Below are 19,418 nucleotides of genomic sequence, written 5' to 3' on the forward strand. Positions count from 1 at the left end.
TGTGAGTCTGTGTCAGTGGCCTGTAGCTGTCCAGGGGGAACCCCGCCTTCCACCCATTGCATGCTGGGATAGACTCTGGCTCCCCCGTGCCCCTGAGTTGGAAGATGTGTTTAGAAAATGGATTGATGGGTAAATTAAAATATTACATAATAAATGGCTTAAATATTGTATGCCTTCAATATTTTATCACATCTAATACAGTTTTTGTTTTTGCTGTTAACTACATTATGAAATTGTCTCCTTCTGAAAATACTGTACATGTGCTCATGTGCCCATAGGCTGTTTCCCCAGAAGCAGTGCCAGCTTTTCACATAGGCGTATTGATGGACGCTTCTGTCAGCAAAAACAGACCAAATCGCTTAATCGTCTTTACTTTACCTTGAGTGTTTTTCTTGCTTTGAAAAACTTGGCCGTGTCTCAAAGTGACTAGTAATTCTGGAGACGGGAGCCGACCCTAGCATAACCTTCCTAACTCACCAGGCACGCAGTAGCATTGCTACTTCTTGTCCTCTTGGCGTGTTTATCACATCCTAATCCTTATACTCTGTGCTCCCACTTCCGGATACTGATCTTAACCACTGGACAGGGTCCTCCTCAGCACCTCGCTGGTGGGAGTCTCCTGCTCTCTCTGCAAACCACTGTCCTTAATCCCCCTTCATTTATGTGAAGACTGTTTGGTCTCTGTGCCTCCATAGCAACCACTGCTAAATAACTTGAGTCAAGAAATCCACTCCAAAAAGACCTTGGAAATCTGTTTTTCCTGTCTTGGAGCAGAGTCATCGCAAGGACTTTGAATCGGAAGCGAGCGCAATTTACCAATTAAAAACGGTTGAATTTTAAGTATGAAAAGTTTTACTCTATTTAAGAATAGCTGCCATTTAAACATCCCTTTGTTTAAATGTACAAAGATTTATTATGCGGCTCGCAGGACCATCAAGCAGGCTAAAAGCGAAGTTTCTCCTTGTGGTGATTCCTAATGACAAAGAGCCCCAGAAGGTACTGTACACACACACCCAGGGGATTAATGGAGGAGGAACCACAACAGAAATGTGACTCTGCTGCTAACCAAAGGATTTTGTGTGTAGGAATTCAAAAAAAAAATCAATGGCATGTGCTAGTTAGCGAATTTTCATTTAGACTCCAGAGCCTCTTCATAAAGAAAAAAAAAACTTGCTGGGTTTGTTCCAGATCAATACGTCAGGAATGTGTCTGCATAATCTCAGTTGCCTGATCAAGCTTTAACTTCAAACCAAATAAGGACACAAGTTGCCAAACTTAGCAGAGCTGTTTAGCCTTGGATCTGAGGAGAGGGGTCGGCCCCTGATGAGAGGAGAACGCTTCTGATGCAGAGCCTCTGGAAAACAGAGGGCGTTTCAGCAGAGTCAACCCTCACCTTTTACCATATGTAGTGTTATTTCGTTTTGCCCGTATTGTTTTTGACTGTCAGTTTATAAGATCCGTGACAGGATGGCATTTGTTTTCTGTTTCTTAACCAGCTCGTTCCGCACCGCTGGTGCTGTGTAATAGTTTTTCTGAACCGGAGGATAAATGACAGTTGGCGTTTTCGCACGGGGGTGTGATGGCAGTCCCCTGCCGGGTCCTGCTCTGGGGATCCTGAGGTGGGAGAAGAAGCCGGATGCCGCGTTTGTAATATTTCAAGAACATTTCAAAGAAACCTACGAGTTTCTATTCCAGTCGGGGTCCTGGAGCCTTCTGCAAGCCCGGTGCTGGTGTACAATTGTTAAACAACTCAAACCTTGTACGGGAACATTTTTAACCATTTCATGCGAAAACCCACCTCTGGGTGCCTCAGATCAAAACGTTCGTCTTCAGACATCGCTGTTGAGGCTTCACAGGAGTGAGTGAAGGGGGGGCCTGTGTTGCTCCTGCAGTCTTTTTCCTCTGTGGCTAAGGGCCGTCGAGTCGGGTGCGCAGGTGTGCTCGCCGCGCCTGGCGCTCACGCGGTGGGGCCGGGGGGCCAGGGGGCCGGGGGCTGGCAGAGAGCAGGCCTGGGCTGCAGCAGGTCCCCCGCTCTGCCCCATGAGCTCACTCGCAGGCAGAGCCCCGCCTTCTGCCAGGGAGGGTCTCGGAAAGGGCCCAGGGCTTAAGAGCTGCTGCTCAGCTCCGGGGAGGAGGCTGTTGCCGGAGGAGCGAGGGCTGCACTGATCGACCGCTCTGCCGCCGGCCGGGAGGCGCGCACGGGACCCACGCTGAAAATGCCACAGAACGTGGTTCTAGAGGGTCCAGCCCCGTGGGGATTCAGACTGACGGGCGGAAAGGACTTCAATCAGCCTTTAACTATTTCAAGGGTGAGTCCCTTTAAATCCGTGAATCACAGGGTTCTTGATTCAGGGCTCTTTAGACAGTCAAGACGAATGTGTTGCATACAGCATGTGTCTTTTTCTGTTTTCTGATCTTGCTGGTCCTTTTGTAAGTAGAGAAAATTGACTAATAACACGATAAGCCGTCGCCCAGGATCTTCAATTACGGAAAAGGTTCCAGAACTGATTAACGACTTAACATGCATGAATACAGGAGAGGCTGCCAGAGAAGAGCAATATCCACAGTTCCAGGTTCTGCCGATATGCATGCAGCACGTACTCTAAACAAGTTTGAAAAAGTGTCCTAGTTTGATGCAAAAATGTCTCAACCAGAAGAAAGACAACGACGCAACAGCAGAAACTGATAAAATATTGTCATGCATTCCCATTTCACCCTTTATATTCTACAGCTCTGAGCTCCCTTTTGAGAGTTTGTGCAATGCCTTGGCAGTAGCAAGAGTTGCAATTTCTCTTATTTCTTGAATATAATATCTGCAAACTGGGGTCACCGTGCAGCACCGTGCAGCTTTGTGAATTGGTGATGTGGCTGTCTACTGTCATCCTTAGCAAACTGAGATTTTAAGCTACATTTTGGCTAAATTATTTGATTAACTTCAAATATTGTTTTAATTGATTTCTGAGGACAAAGAAAACTGAATACAGATTGAAATCAATTACATACTGGAAGGATCAGCTCCAGTAAATAAACTGTAAGATAATGGAGGATAAGTACAGGGATGTAGTACATTCAGTAAACTGACAAAAATGTATAATCAAAATAAGACCAATAAATGCCATCTTCTTTTGGAAGGTCTTACTCAGATCTCTCGGGCTGCCTTAGATAACAAACTGGTCTAGGTATTTATATATTAAGTTTTTACTGAACAGCAGTTAATAAACAAGAATGTTTTGAAACAAAAGTGTGCGCCTTGATTAAATGTAAATGTGTATATTGCCACTGATATGATATACTCTGATAAGAAATACACTGCCCTTCCCGTAATATCAGAGATTGGTGTCTTCTGTAGGAAATAAAACTTCATTCCAGAATATGGTACATCCCAAGATTCCCACGGTCTGTTAAGCAGTAGCAAACCAGACCTTTACATCAGCGTGCTGTGCTATGTTCATGTAAGGTACTTCCAAAGAAACTCAGATGATGGTGTCAATTCTTCTGATGTACCTCTGAAGGAAACAGCAGACCTGCCTAACGTATCTATCCAGGCAGCACTAGGGTTAAGAGGCAATGTCTAATGGATAAAGACACCTTTGCAGAGTCCAATTCAGGCAGAAAGATGCTCCTGAGTTACCGTATAGATTTCATGCAGATCTCCATTAACTGTCGCTGTATCTCCACAGGCACCTGAATCTTTATTGGAATCAATGCATTTTACCTGTTGCGTTTCTGGTCGCTACGCGAGCCCCTGTCTGGGTAGAAAGGTGTATATGAGTATATCGAATCCTCACTCAAACATACAGCAGAGTGCAAGAAAATGTGTAGATCGGGAATGGATAAAAATCCTAGCGTTAGATAGTAAGAAAATGAAAACTAATGAAAGTTTGGCTAGGTGTGTTTTTTTAATGCTACTGTAGCAGAGCACAGCCCGACTGTATCTTTTCTTAGTATATACTGAGACACTCGGTGAAACTGGTCTTCAGAATCATGCTTGAAATATCGGCTTTACGACAGGTCAGCCAGGAGCACTAACGAAAATAGAAAAGCCACATCGCACGATGAACGGCTTTTTATACCGCCCTCCTCCCTTCAAAATCACACCAGCCCAAAAGTTTACAAAGTGAAAAAAGCCGTCAACAATGCACGTCTGTGGGGCGCGATAAATGCATTTATGGGTTGTGAATCATTTTCGTTACCTCTGCCATTTTACAGTTACCTGCATTCATAAGATTTTCATAAACAGGAAAGACGGCGTCTTTCTATAAAAGGCACTTAAAACACTTAAAAGGTAGATTAAAAGTCGCACTGACTGCAGAAGGGCCTGTATTAATAGAGCACACGCGATGAATCTACTTTTCTTATGCTCAGCGATTTCGGTGACCGTGCAATCCAACAATTAATACGCGAGGGCTAATCCTGTTCTCGAACTGGCTATATATAGGCATTTTGTTAAGACCCTTGCCGAAAAAGCCCCATGCTCTCACAGGAGCGTAATGCGTGATGTTTGCGCCGGCGGGTGAAATGAAACACTGCAGGAGTCGCCGCACCTGTTTTCAGAGCAGATGTCGGTCCCCCTGGCCGCTCTCGTTAGGCAGCCCAAAGGCCGTCAGGCAACACTAAACAAGCTGCTGGACTCCGTGTTGAGCCAAAGACTAATCAGGCTGTCCCCTGTAGTAATGAGGTCGCAAAATAGCGAGCCGTGCCTTCCTGCAAGGCCAGCGACAGAAATGGGTTCTGAGGGGAAATTAAGGAAGACAGACCAGCTTGTGTCTAACAACTTTATCCAACTTTTCAGTCATTTTGGGGGAACATCCACCTTCGGCAGGATCTTTAAGAGAATTTCCCCTTAAAAAAACGAATCAGAAAATAATACACTAAGTGAGTCTTCCATATTTTTTCCACGCTCGATTGAATTCATCGGTCCGCGCAGTGAGTTTTGTTTGGTTACTTTTTCTTCCCATCTTGTCCTTATTTGGTAGGCTCGTCCAAAGGACTGTAAACCCCCCACTTTTTTTTATAGGAATCGAGACGAGGCTTCCCATAAACAACAGGACTCTGCTTTCCTTCAAAATGACTTTTATTGGCTGAAAAGCCCCAGGATAAGAATCAAACTGCGGGCCGACGGTCCGAGTTTGTGGCGAGCTGCGCTTCAGTTTTGCGAGCTGCTGGCGCTGAGGCCGAGTACGACAGGACTAGTGAGAAGGGTTTGTTTTGGGTTTCAAATAGAACCGCATAAGACACGCACTTTCCTGACATGCATTAGCTCTCGTTTTTTACTGCGTGACTTTTATTTTTACGCCGTCTCCCGAGCCACAGCACACGATCATTCTACGTGCAAACAAGAGACAAACAAAAGTACGCCACATACAGTACTGCACAGGAAGCTCCCGCTTTCATTTACTACTGGGTAAGATTTATTTTTCAGTTCAAAAGCAGGAGGGCAGTACAGATGTTCAAAGCACTTCCCCCCCAGTGTTCCCGTTTAACGCGCTGCTCGTTAAGAAGCTCTTACCTGCCACAGCGTCTGGACGAGCGCCCAGTCCAGTATCGGCGAACTTACTGGAAGATCCCGGTTCGGTTTCAGACCGGGAGCTGCTGTCTAATGACGGATCAGGAAGCAAAGCCCCAGCTGTACGTGATACCGCACAAAGGAAAAACCAACAGGCTTTGGCAACCAGCTCCTAAATCGTTATTAGCTTTTTGACAAGTGCCAACGGGCTCTGAACGTACACGGTGTTTCATTTTTCTGACTCAGAAATGCCCTCCGTCACAATTCACAGTACCGAAACAACGGTCGCCGGCCTGTTCCAAGCCACTGTATCATTACTTGATACAGACATCAAAACTTTGAAAAATTGACTTCCAGGAGGGGGGTCACAGCTATATAATTAAATAATTCGCTGATAGATACTATAATATATATATATGCAATACACTATAGATGCCATAACTCACCAGTTCAGTGGGATCATCTCACTCTCTTTGCAAACTGTCGTTGGACAGAGATACAGAGGCTTGTTCAGCACATTTGAGCAGATTCTCAGACGGTTCAAGGTCATGTTATATAATTAGATAATTAGATCATTCGTCGATTATTTTTTTGGACTGAGGGTGTCGCCAACAGAAAAATCGGGGAGGGGGGGGCAATTTCCGGGAGATTATGGATCACCTGTGGGAGTCGGGGAGGACACGCTGATTTCCGGGAGACTTGGGATGTCAGTTGATAGACGTTGGGCACAAATGGTGACCCAGGGGGGAATTGTGACCACAATGACAGATTGACACAAGAGGGACCTCCATATCAGCTCAGCGTGACGACTGTTTGTATCCGTGGCGCCTCGTACTGTATGTTACTGCACAGGTAGGACTTACAGCGGCTTCAGGTGGCGCAGTCTGCACAGTCACTGTCTGTTGAAACATGCTCCCCGGTTCAACTGCGCCCACAGAGATCTATCCATCCCTCCATCCATTCTCCACGAAGAGGCTGCTTATTCCTGGCCAGGTCCATGACGATCCTGAGCCTGCCCCAGAAGCACAGGAGACGAGAAGGACCGGCACCCAGAACGGCACCCCAGGGCTCTGTTTGGAGCACACGCACACTCGTTCATCCTGGGCGTGCCATGAGACCCCGCCAGCCTGTGGTCAGGGAGAGGAGAGACCACCAGGAGTGGAGCACCCTGGGGGCGAGCACGTGCCAGCTCCACTCAGACAGTGCGCCAGTCTGGAGTTGAACCCGGGACCCAGGAGCCGTTTGGCAGCTGGGCTAACGCCTCATCACCGTGCTGGTAACGCTGCTGGATGCAGAGTCCTCCTTTTTATCAGAACAAAATCCGCCTGGATTTTATTTGTATTGACGGTTCACTAGGGTTAGGGTTTGGTTTAAATCCAACATTCGGCTTGACTTGAATATGTCATGTGCATCATCTTGCTCATCGGCAGGGCCATACTTATGAGGGCCATTATACTGTAACTCTCTGTTACCTAATTATTCTGGCGTTTGCAAACGTTTACGTCTCACTTGTTTTCCAAGCTCCAGTACAAAGAACAGAAGAGCCCACCTGAAGTCCCTACAGTATGAGTTGACCTCAAACATTAATGGGTTCTTTGTGCTTTTACAAAAACCTGCAGTGAATTAAGCGTGAGTTGTGTTCTGTACAACATTGGGGAAAATTGTTCTGAAAACCTGTACTGCCCCCCTGCTGTCTAATTAAAAAATAAATCTTATCCAGCAAATGAAAGTGGGACCTTCCTGTTCAGCCTGTGCCGTAGACTGCTTGTCTCTGTTTGGACTTAGAATTGTACATTTTTTTGTTGTTTAAAATTCGCAATCTGAAGATTTAGCATATTCTCAGACGTTTATAAAACCATCTCTAACATGCAGTGACATGTTTACTAAACACTGTTTTTCTGTCTCATTACAGATTTCTCTGTTGACCAAAAACAACAATTAACAAAATAGTTTAAGCATCAGTTCACCATCTGTTTGTGGCCTTAAATTTTTATTTTTTAATCTTAGAAAATACACAATCGTTTAGAACTGTTCACTAACAATTACATTTTCGGTTTTTTTACATGCTCTGTCAGTTGTGTGCTTTCTGCCGTAGAGACTCCCTGCAATGGGTTTTATACAGTCTGGTTGCCTCATCTCTCAGCAGCGCCACCTGCAGGGGTTCCTTTGATAGGCAGGGAGGGCTGAGCCGGGCTGTCTGCAGACTCGGGTGTGTTGCGATGTACCGCACAGTGAACTTGCAAAGGGATGCGATGTGATGCAGGGCTCTTTCTGACAGCTTGTTACTCCACCTCTGAAAAACCCAGCTGGTTTGTCAGTTCATGGGGCTTCATTCAGATTCTCAGTACCGTAAGGAGCAATAATCTTGACACCGCATGCAATAAAGAATAAAGAAAAAGTTTTATTTATTATAATGCAGTAATTCAATCCTTGCATTTGTGTAGGACTTTTGCTTCCCAAATGCTCCCAAAGTACTTTAAATATAAGAGGGAATCTCCCCCCACCACTGAGGTGCAGCAAATGCCTGGAAGAGATCCTGAGGTCGATCTGCTGTCCCTCCACACGCAGCAGATAAGATGCAGGAGTGTGGGGTTGCTCCACTAGTTGAATTAAGGGTGAACATTAATTGGGAGACACTGTGCTTGCTCAAAGAGGAATTTCATCAGGGCACTGTTTAAACCCCTAGTATTCCGAAAAAGCGTCACATGATCTTTGAAAACCAAGTAGTCAGGAGCTTGGATTCCTGTCTCAACTGGAAGATGACACATCCTACAGCAGTGTCCCTGCTCATCATACTGGGATAATATGCGGTTTGGAAAGTTCTGCTCCAGGGGTAAGATCGCCCCCTACTGGTCCACCAGCACCACTACCGGCAGCGACCTGGTTTTCCCTGGTGGTCTCCTATCCCAGTTCGTCCAGGCCCAGCCTCCCTGAGCCTCTAAAGTCTGCTGAGATCTGGCCAGAATGTAATGCAAGACGGTAGGATGAACTATTGTACAGTAAATGATTACTCGGGAGGTTTGGGAATATGCAGTTGCATTCGGTTCAAGTGAAAACCAACAACAACATATTCCTGGATAATTTGGATACAAGAAAAACAAACTGTCATGTCTAACTTTCAGACACTGAGCTGAAGAAATACAATATACCTCTTGGGCAAACCGGCACAAAACTACAAAATAACATCATGTTGTGGTTCAGGCTATGACGGGCTATGTTAAAGTGTGGGATTTGTCCAGAAAAGCAAGAAAATGTCATATTTGTGAGCCTGTCACAAATCTGAAATAAGTTAATGGAACTGCAGTATGCAGGCTGCAGTAATACTACATTATATTAGCAGATGCAGGGTATTTTGCTGCACAAAAGTGTGTGGTAATGTATTTTATTATTATAAATTCGTTTTAATTATTTCTGATTTGAACTATTCCTTTTACTGTCCTTTTTGTTATTCGTGGTTACCTATACAGTGAAAGTGGTCTTTCACCTTTTTGTTGATATCATCAATCACCCTAGTTTACAATGATTTTCCTGATCAAACTAGTTAGGTGATCAGCTGCTTATATGAAAAACAGACTGAAGAAGCATGAAGAGGCATACAACCCAACTCAAAATAAAAGGCTGTCGAATCGCACACAGCTGTTTTGATCTCACGATACATAATTCTGCTTTAAACCTTAAAATAAAAAGTCTCGGTGACTCAGAAGACCTAAAAGGGAAGCGCTGTCATGAACAGGAGGCCCAGACTTCTCCAAAAGATAAACTGATGAAGACGAGCAGCTGTGCAGAGAAAGAGAGGAATGCCCGGGGAGCTGTTGAAGGCAGTGTGAGACGAAGGACGAGGATGATGATGTCAGGCTCAAACTGTGGCTTTTGAGCTCTGTCTGAAGGCAGGATAAATGCCTCTGCGATTAGATCAACGGCCGGTCAATGAGAAACTCCCTCCCTCGTCTTGTAGTATGACACCGCACTCAGATGAATACATCCTCACTGATCTATTAATAGTTCATTTTCAACACAGAGCTACAACAACCCCTGAACAGCTATCGCTCTGATCTTCTTTCCATTAATTCCGTGTCTCTTTCTAATAATTGGCACAGTAGAAATTCTAAGACGAATTTAATTTCTTTTTGAGTCACTACTGAATTGACTGAGCTGATTCCTGGCCTACAGTCATTGCGGAGTTTGTGTTCCCTATAAAATCTTGTCCTCCCAGACCAGGAATAAGAGGAACCTGCGTAACATGTCCAGATGACCAGAAACAAGATTAGAGAAAGTGATTCTGAACAAGGTCGGTGAGATCGTAAGCATTCAAAGACCGTGTGTTCATGATTTGTCAAGAGATGGATTTCCACATTTAGAAGTCTTATAGGGTTGTTAAAGGGGGAAAGTCGACGGAATAATAATTTCTTCCTCCTGCACATCTCTGCTTTTCTGTAGATTACTCCAGGAAGCAAGGCTTCGCTAGCTAACCTCTGTCCAGGAGACATCATTCTGGCCATTGAAGGGGTTGCAGCTGAGGGTATGACTCACTGTGAGGCCCAGAATAGAATCAAGGACTCCATCAACCAGCTGAATCTGAAGATTGAGAGGTAAATATGCCTATCTGGGCTCCTGCCACTAAGGCATTTCCGATAACAAGCAGGACGGATGAGCACAGATGGGTGATACTGTTGTATCCACATTGCCTCGGAATGAATCCTCCGGGGCTGCAGTCTGAGGAGACGTGAGTCAGCAACAGCCAGTCTGTCTGTGCTGGGGTCGGTCGTACACACCCTGATCACACTCTCTAACACTGCAAAAAGCACATTTATGTTGACAAAGTGCAAGCACACTTGTGCACCTGGCTGGAGGAGCGCATACAAACTCCTACTGTAGGTCTAGGCAGTGATGAGGGCAGAGCAGTGGGGCATGTCCATGTGGCGTTTTCTCCAGAGACGGGCAGTCAGCTTTGAGAGCTTACTCAGTGTTTACCTGGTTGTCAAGGCCGAGCTCATCCGGCCTTTCTCAGGCTCCGCCGAGTGAACTTGGCTGAGGGTTTGCAATTGCATTCCTGTGTCTTGATTCCTCCCCTCATGAAATCAGAAGGGGAAAATAAATGTTCCTGTTGAGGTGGGGCTCTTTAGGGCAGTTTAAGGTTGCGGCTCAGGAACTTCCTTGGTCTTTTTTTATGTCTCTTTGCCAGCTTCCCTTAATTAATAGGCCCATGACCCTGTCCCACAACAACCTCATTCACATCTTGGGGCATTTCGCTGGGAATCAGGCTCACTGTTCTTTGTTGCAGACCGGAAACCGAACTCTGGTCTCCACAAGTCACAGAAGATGGCAAAGCGCACCGTTTTAAAGTTAATTTGGAATCTGAACAGAAGGTAAGTAGCACTACACTACACATTGGAGCTGTATGATTTTTTTTATTATTATCATCTGCTCCTCTGGGCAGGGATATATTATTTTTCATGGAAAAAACGGTGACATCTTTCACCTTTGTATTGGCATTTGAATTGTGTTCAACAGAAACACCACAACGTTTTTTCCACCTGCTCTTCTAAGGCTCTTGCATTTCATAAAAATGAGACTACTGTTAATACCTTACTTGGAATATCTCTAATGTACTAAATATTGATCTCTGAGAAATGTAGAGAGGAGTTTAAGGTTCTCCTGTTCCTAGTGTAACACTAGGAATGGTCCAGGTTATCTTAGCTCCAGGGTGTCTTTAGGACTTATTCTGTGAGTATAATGCAGCTCTAATCTGAGGTCCGCTGATTCATTCAAGACTAGGACCCAATAAAAATGTATATGCTGCACCTTGTCTGTGTTCAATCTAGTGTCCTGACTGTGGTAGTTTTTTTTTTTTCATTTTCCAAATTGTGTCATTTGTTCAGCCAGAATCTAACACAAGAATTGTGGGAAAGACCCAGAATTTAAAATTACAATCAAATCCTTTTTAAGAAAGATTCTTGCAGAGATTACTGAGTGCACACAGCTGACTTGAATGTCCGATGAACCTTAACCAGTTATGCAAGATTGTATTGTGAAGTTGACCATTTACAGTACATAAGGTTCTTATGTCAGCTGCAGATCTGTCAGTGTATGCCAGTGATTACTGGCAATTGATCATTTACTAAAACTAAGAAAGCTACTCTGATTTTTCCAGGAATTTAGTCCAGACTCCTGCAACTGTGACCCTGCAGTAATTCTGTTTCTTTTTCCCAACTGGAATTGAATTGTTTGTTTCAAAACATTCATTGCTTCACAATAACTGAGTAAAATAACACTTACACTGAGTCTTTGTTTAAGAAAAGCACTACACATCTCAGAATACATTCTTAGGTAACTGGTTGTAACTAAAACCTGGGCAATTTACAGAGGCCCCAGGGTCACATTGTCAAAGAGCCACATACAGTTCTCAAGTGCTGGGCAGTGTGAACTTATGGTTGCGTCTAACAGTGTGACATGGTCTGTGTTTCGCCCTGGTGTGTGCAATAACTTGACAAGACCAGTGCTTGACAAGAAGACTCAACATGGTACCAAGCAGCTTTCCCGTCCAGTTCGTTCAGGGACCTCTTACCTTTTATATATCTTTTCTGTTCAGTATCACTCTTAAATGGGTTCATTTTCAATAACCTCAGTGCATCAGGTATTGATCTGTAAAATCCAGCTTGTTGTTGTGCTTAGGCTTTTGAACCCGTGGTAATGTAAAATGAGCACTGTGTGATTTTGCCATATGTTTTCTACAGCGTCAAGACTGAAAATCTAATTTAATTAAAATCATTTTATCCATTCCAGTTCGTTTATTTACTAAGGAACACTATATTTGTTTGCTTGGACATGTTAACTTACATCAAGCACCGCTGCAATGACAAGTCGCTCAATTAAATGCTGAAAATATTCAAAAATGCTGATAAAAGGCTTGGAAATCACAGCCCTTTCTGCTAATATCACCTATAACCCAGCCATGTTTCTAGAACTCTGCCAGAAGCTTTGACTTACATCGTTTTTCATTCCATAGAATTCCTCTTGAAAGAAAGAGAGATTCTATAGACCTTCTATTAATCTTCTTCCATGGATAAAATAAGTCTGAATTTATCATTGTCACTACCAATTGTGGGTTAAATGCACACGGAGTGACAAAAAACCTGTGGAAGGATATTTCCCCTTTACTAATTGACTAGTTATTTACTTAGTTCAAGCAGGGAGCTGCGTCAGCTTGCAGTAGGCAGCAATGGAACAAGTCAAGGTTTATTCCATGCTGAAAAGAGAAGAAAAGAAACGTAACGTTTCAGCTGTGGAGCCTTCTTCGGGTCCGCCTGAAGGTTCCACAGCTGAAACGTTGTGTTTCTTTTCTTCTGTTTTCAGCTGGAATAAACCTTTACTGGTTCCTTTGTAGTTATTTACTTATTCCTGGACAGACTGATTTCACTGGACCAGTTTAACAGCTCGCAGCTCTTCAGACGTGTCCAGTCTCCAGACCTAGAAAAGGGCTCCAATCCCCACATTCGCCCCCGGAACTTGCATTTTAGATTGATAAGGGAACTTTTTAGCGCACCGTTCTAGTTCCCAGTGTACATAAAATACATAACTCTATATTTTTAAATGTACGCAGTTTTCACTGCTTTATAGTCTGCTTCAATACAGATGATACAGATTTTTGAAGGACAGATAAGCACCACAGCCTGCTCAGAGCCGGTTTAGGTTTCCTCCCACCCTTCCCACCACACAGTAGAAACATGTGCTCCGTGTGCGGCTCGGCCAGCCTGCAGTGCATGTGTAGGGTCTTGACCACAGCATGGGGCTCTGTGTGTTTCTGTCCGCCTCCACGTGCAGGAGTATACACCCATTGGCACAGCTCACAACAGGAGGGCCCAGCCATTTGTCGCTGCCGCCAACGTTGACGAGAGGAGGCAAGTGGTGAGCTCGGCCTACAACTCTCCGATAGGCCTGTACTCTGCTGGCAATATCCAGGATGCCCTGCAGGGGCAGCTGCGCGGCCTTATCCACGACAAGCCTGAGGAGGGGTGAGTCCTGTGTGTTTCCTTCGGTCTGGCTGGCATGCTTCCCATTGAGCCCTGAAGCCCAGCTCTTGAGCCTGTCATCCACTCTACTTCAGGCCTCCTTAACTGTGGAATGCAGGCCGCGACAACTGTGGCCGTTAACCATCCTACTCATCACCCTAATGCTCGACCTCCGCATGTAACACAAACCTCACCTTTTTTATGTCTTGCAGGATCTTGGCTACTTCGAGCACAAGTTTAATGTCAGACCAAAGCCATTCAAACCACCAGGCCAAAGCAGGTTACATGCATTAGACGTCCCCTGCCAGCACGCAGTCTGTATTGTATGGCTGTCAAACGATAGATTGAAGATTGATTGATTGATAAAAATATAGAATGAACAATTCGCTGCTGAGCAGAAATCCAATTTAGGCACTTCTGACAATGAAAAAAAACATGAATTCCCTGGGCCCAGTAAAATCCTGAGGATGGATAACTCCAACCCTCCTCATTTTCATTTAATAAACACCTCTGATGATTACTAGGACTTGAACTATTGATATAGAAAAGAGGACAACGTCTTTCTTTCAGGCTTTAATCAGCTGCTAACTGAAGTACTTGTTACACTTGTAGGATTCTGTAGGACTCTGGGCCTGCAGGGCTGGTTTAGATCAGTGATTCCCAATCCTGGTCCTGGTGACCCACACAAGCCCTGAGTTACACACGCAAACCCTTTATTGACTTAAGAATAATAAAATGAATTTGAAATGCTTGTTCCTAGCTCTTAAATGTGTCAGAGTGTCAGAGTTTAGCCATTGTATTTTGTCAAATTTGTGGCGAGAAACAAAATGCAAATATTCCATTGAAGCAATGTCTTGGATCAATTAACGTTTTAATTATCTAACGAAGGAGGCTGGAATGAAAACCATCAGGTGTGTGGGCCACTAGAACCAGGCTTGGGGATCTCTGGTGTGGACCAAATCGAATCAATCAAGTTCGATAGCTTAATTTGTGAGATTAAGAAAGAAGTGCCCTGTTCTTCATAAATATCCTAAGCTCATGCACTGCCACAGCATGATGGCTAGCTGTAACAAAACACCAGGCTGTAAAGCATTGCTGCGGTCTACAGGCCCCTGAGGTGATTTTCAATTTCTTCTTTTTCATATTCCCTGCTTCTATGATCGATAGTTATGGCCATTTAGCAACAAAGTAAATAGGTCAGCTCTTAGTCTGCAAAGCCTGGGTTCAATCAGAAGAGATATTCCCCTCCTTGTTACCGTACAATATATAATAATCAAGAAAGAGCTTGCGGGTCAATTCAAATTGAAATAATGCTGTTATTGTTATGATTATGATGCAATTAGCGAAGCTTGCTCGCAGAGTTGTTTTTCATGTGCATGACGCATGCCCGCCTTCACCACAGTGCCCCGAAGGCTCAGAAAATGTTGCCGCATGCTTCATGAAGCTTCTCTGCACAGCTTAAAAGAAAGTATTTTAACTCTTCATCTCTGACCTCTAACTTTCCATTGTTCACGTCGTTTCGCTGTCCCTGGTCCCCGCTCCCGTCTTCTCCTTGGCTGGTGTCGCTGTCGTGTCCTGGTCATTCAATGTCACCTCCCTTCGTGGCCCCACGGCGCCCCTCAGTGGTTTCAGCAAGCCTGTGGCCTTGGCTCAGCGGCCCCCCCTGGTGGCTGGTAGCACCTCCTGCAGTGCCTCACAAGCAGCACCCCCTCCTGTGAACTGCAGGGCTGGCCCGACAGGGGCTAGGGTCCCCAGCTCTCAGTATAACTCTCCGCTGCCGCTGTACTCAGATGCCACTATTCTGAGCACGCTGCAGGGAAAGACGGCGACGTTAGGCGAGCAGGCCCATCTCAGGTAATCAGAGCTCTGAGAGTGCCAGGACTGTGGGCCTGCACAGTCAGTGCACGCTTGTGCAGTGTTTTTAGTCCCTTTCTCCTCTGTTGTATCTTCCTCCAAACAAAGAAACGGTTCAATTGGCTCCGGCGTCACTGGCATAAGCCTGTGGTAGTTGGTAAACGCTCTCCAGCGTCGGACGTGGCACCTTTTTGTACGTCAAATTCTCGCTCAGATGAAAACGCAGAAGAAGTGCCAGTCTTGGGGTGGCACCATCCATGGGGAATATACAACACCGGATTTAAAAAAAAACAAGAATACATTTTTATTGAAGATTACCCTTAAGTAGAGACACTACTTAGGCCTCAGCTTCCGTCTGGGGCATCTGTGCCTGACTCCGGGCAGCAGCAGAAAACGGGTTCTGGAAAGATGCGCAGCACCGCGGTGGCCTGGCGTCCCGCGCAGGGCGTTGCACCCGGTGCTCACCCGGGATAGCCCCCTGCTCCCCCACGGCCCTGTGTCGGGTAACGCGGTCAGAAATTGGGAGACCTGCAGGGGTCGTCTTCCTGGCGGTCGCACGAGTGGCCCGCTCACGCCCGCGCGCTGTCCCCCGCAGCGCGCCTGCCACGTCCTCCATAGAAGACTCCCACGTGTACCGGATGCTCCAGCAGGACCAGGAGGAGCCTCATGAGCCGCGCCAGTCCGGCTCCTTCAGAGCCCTGCAGGACTACGTGCAGGACGGTGAGGACTTTCACGCGCCCGCCGGGGCTGCTTCCGCTTCACGCCGCGGCTTCTGTCCGACCGCGTCCTCCTTTTGCCCGCGCAACGGAAAGCATCCTGGTGCTGTGAAAATACCAGGCGCATACCCGCAGACGGGCAGGCCCCTTTCAGACTGAGCCTGTTCAGGCTGCAGCGCACTGTGTCACCAGAATGACAGCAACACGTTAGATTAAGGGTCCCAGTTGTAATAGATAAATTCCTTATAGATACAGAATTACAGAGTATTAATAGAGTGTTAATAACTTAGTAATAAATGGTCCCTAGTAATGGTAAATGGTAATTACCACTATTGTCAGGCGTTTATAAAGGGTTATTTACAACCCCTAAAGTAAAGTAATTTAGTTTAATCTGTTCCTATTGCTTTTATTGCTGTCATTTTTGGTACATCCCATTTTTTTTCCATTATTTCCTTTATTTGCCTTGTCCCTAAATGTCGGAACATCCTACACCAGATATGTAGTCATCATCGGCACGAGGAGTAGACCGTTGTTCTGAGCCGTTGTTTGGAAACAGAAACAGGTTTTTTTTCATTTTCTTTCGGCCTTTTGGTGATGTTTCTGTTACATCGCTACAGATCCAGAAAGTTGAGAGTGTAGTCACACTCGGTTTGCTCGCAGACATCCTGCTCCTCTTGAGCCCTGACTGAGAACTGCGCAGTGATTTCTGTCTCAAATCAAATCAAAGATTATCTATCCAATGCACAACAATGCAGTGTGCAGCAGTAGTTGCTGGCGATGAAATGTCTTTTCTGTAAACTCACCAGAATCACAAAAATCACAAGAATCACAAAAATCACAAAATTAAGGTTACGAAAATAAGGTTACATCATAATGGATGTAATAATGTAATGGAAGAGGTGTTAGTGGGGCCAGCAGGGGGCGCTCACCCTGCGGTCCATGTGGGTCCTAATGTCCAGTATAGTGACGGGGACACTATACTGTAAACAGGCGCCGTCCTTCGGATGAGATGTAAAACCGAGGTCCTGACTTTCTGTGGTCATTAAAAATCCCAGGGTGTTTCTCGAAAAGAGTAGGGGTGTAACCCCGGCGTCCTGGCCAAATTTCCCATTGGTCCTTACCAATCATGGCCTCCTAATAATCCCTCTCTCTGAACTGGCTTCATCACTCTGCTCTCCTCCCCACTGAGAGCTGGGGTGTGATGAGAGTACTGGCACGTCATCCAGGTGGGGCTGCACACTGGTGGAGGGGATCCCCATTACCTGTAAAGTTATTATTATTATTATTATTATTATTATTATTATTATTAGAAACGGAGCTGCTGTCTCCCCCGGCAGCGGTGTCCCTACTTTAACAGCCCCGCCTGTTTGTGACTCCTCCGCCAGGCACGCGGCCCAGCGGGATCCGGAGCGTGAAGGCCCCTGTGACGAAGCCCCCCAGCTCGAGCGGGACCCTCCAGAAGCTGCCCATCTGTGACAAGTGTGGCAACGGCATCGTGTGAGTGGCCACCCTGTCCGCGCGCCGCTCGGAGCCCCGCAGAGCCATCCCAGCGCCGGGCAGCGCCGGCCTCGCTTCCTTTCCGGGAAAGAAACCAGAGTAAAAAAAAAAAGCAATGCGGCCCACGAATAACACCTGCTGCTCGCATCAAAAAGTTCCTTTTTTTCAAAAAAACATCTCAGATTTGGCATTGGTGGGTTGAAAGGGAGATTTGGGGTTAAATCTTTGGGGGAAACGTCAGGAGAGCAGGTCATAGGCAGTGAAAACGCGGTCTCTTTTGCGTTCGTCTACGAGCTTGTTGGGCTTTTGGCGATGCAGTCTCCCTCCAGGGGGTGATTCCGTCTCAAACTCGTTTTTACTTTCAGAGGAGCGGGCCAGCGGAAGTGGGGAGTTTCTCTTTTTTTCTCCGTCTGGGCCTTGACACTTACCACGTCATTTATGCTGTCTGCAAAAAAAACTCCAGCGCAATGGACAACGCGAGGCAAATGTTTTGGTTCGTCGGTGCCGTGACAGTAAAGATGTCTGGGGCGTGGCGTTATTTCCTCTGACAGGAACCACTGTCCTTTCCTCCTCACGCAGGGGGACGGTGGTGAAGGCCCGGGACAAGTTCCGCCACCCGGGCTGCTTCGTCTGTTCCGACTGCGACATGAATCTGAAGCAGAAGGGCTACTTCGTCGTGGAAGGTCAGCTGTACTGTGAAAATCACGCCCGGGCCCGGATGAAACCGCCAGAGGGATACGATGCTGTCACTGTTTACCCTACAGCTTAAAACGGACTCCGAACTGCAGACCTCGTCCAGTCTGACTGTTGCAGTATGTCTGTTCAACAGGTCATAATCCGCACACACATAAAAATCGAACTATTGATATAGCTGAGCTGTAAAAATCTCTCTTTTTAAAAATAAGTCCGGCTGCATGGTCGGTAGGTATCATAAGAAGGGATTCAGTCCGATAGGTTTTTAATCCTTTTGAAATGCACGTAGGTTAATATTGAGTCAGGCTGGAAGATCGCAATCTTAATACCTTATTCAGTAGACTGACAAAAGTCGGAGGAAATCCACATTTGTTTCCCTTAAGTGTCAGAACTGAGAATGAATCTTACACGCAGTGGCCAGTCTGTCAGATACTGTATATAAGGTTACATTCAGCTTCAACAGGAAAGGCTGTTTTGCAGTAAGCAATTTTATTAGCATATGTATTTGCATGTGCTTAGATTGAGTTATCCAAACCTAGCACTGAAACGCGATTTCTCTTCTCTATCATGAAACACTGCATTTTGTTTTGTTTTTTCCAGTAACTGAAGTAGGTATGATTTGTTTTTCTTTGTTTATCCAGAATACAAATCACTTCTGCAAATGGCTTTAATGAGTAAAAGGTATATACAGTCTTTAGAAATAGTGTAATGCAAGAGTTTTGATGTTGGGAATGGCAGAAGCATGAAAAAACATACAGAATTCAAATGTTTAATGAAATGAAATGAAATGTTTAATGCTCTAGGTGCTCTGGATGCTGGGCAGGTACTTCAACACATGTAATTTCAGAGAAATTTAGTTTTGCTTCTTGCCCACGTGAAAAAAAAATATAGCAAATAGGCAAATAATATGCTGGATTATTATGGCATCTACTTACATATTTTAAAGTTGCATTTTGCACATTTAGTCTCATGGAGAATGTATTTCATTTAAATGAATTTCAGCTGTTGCTTCCCTTCAACAAAGCGATTCAGACTCCATCGGTTTAATCCTCTGTTTTCAGCACAATAGCAATTAAAAAAGCAGTGATGAAAAGGTGATGGCTTGTCTTTCTCTGAAGAGCATTTATATCCAAAACATCTGAT

The 19,418-nt window shown here is 45.4% G+C and overlaps 1 protein-coding gene across 5 annotated transcripts; it reads left to right on the forward strand.

Moving 5' to 3' along the window:
* Positions 1–1,404: 1,404 nt before the first annotated feature.
* On the forward strand, positions 1,405–19,368 carry LOC148677501 (PDZ and LIM domain protein 3-like). Of its 5 annotated transcripts, none has more exons than XM_088639986.1 (8): positions 1,405–2,309; positions 9,944–10,095; positions 10,788–10,872; positions 13,728–13,795; positions 15,139–15,369; positions 15,965–16,089; positions 17,471–17,582; positions 18,162–19,368. In XM_088639986.1, the coding sequence occupies exons 1-8, from the start codon at positions 2,217–2,219 to the stop codon at positions 18,349–18,351; spliced, it is 1,056 nt and encodes a 351-aa protein (XP_088496112.1). In that variant the 5' UTR covers positions 1,405–2,216; the 3' UTR covers positions 18,352–19,368. The 5 variants fall into 5 exon arrangements, with proteins under 5 accessions (XP_088496112.1, XP_088496120.1, XP_088496148.1 ...); XM_088639994.1 differs by having other exon boundaries at positions 15,148–15,369; XM_088640022.1 differs by lacking the exon at positions 13,728–13,795 and adding an exon at positions 13,328–13,518 and having other exon boundaries at positions 1,409–2,309.
* The last annotated feature ends 50 nt before the right edge of the window (positions 19,369–19,418 follow it).

Source organism: Lepisosteus platostomus, chromosome 1 (genome assembly GCF_059453375.1).
Source record: "Lepisosteus platostomus isolate fLepPlt1 chromosome 1, fLepPlt1.hap1, whole genome shotgun sequence".
Classification (NCBI taxonomy): domain Eukaryota; kingdom Metazoa; phylum Chordata; class Actinopteri; order Semionotiformes; family Lepisosteidae; genus Lepisosteus; species Lepisosteus platostomus.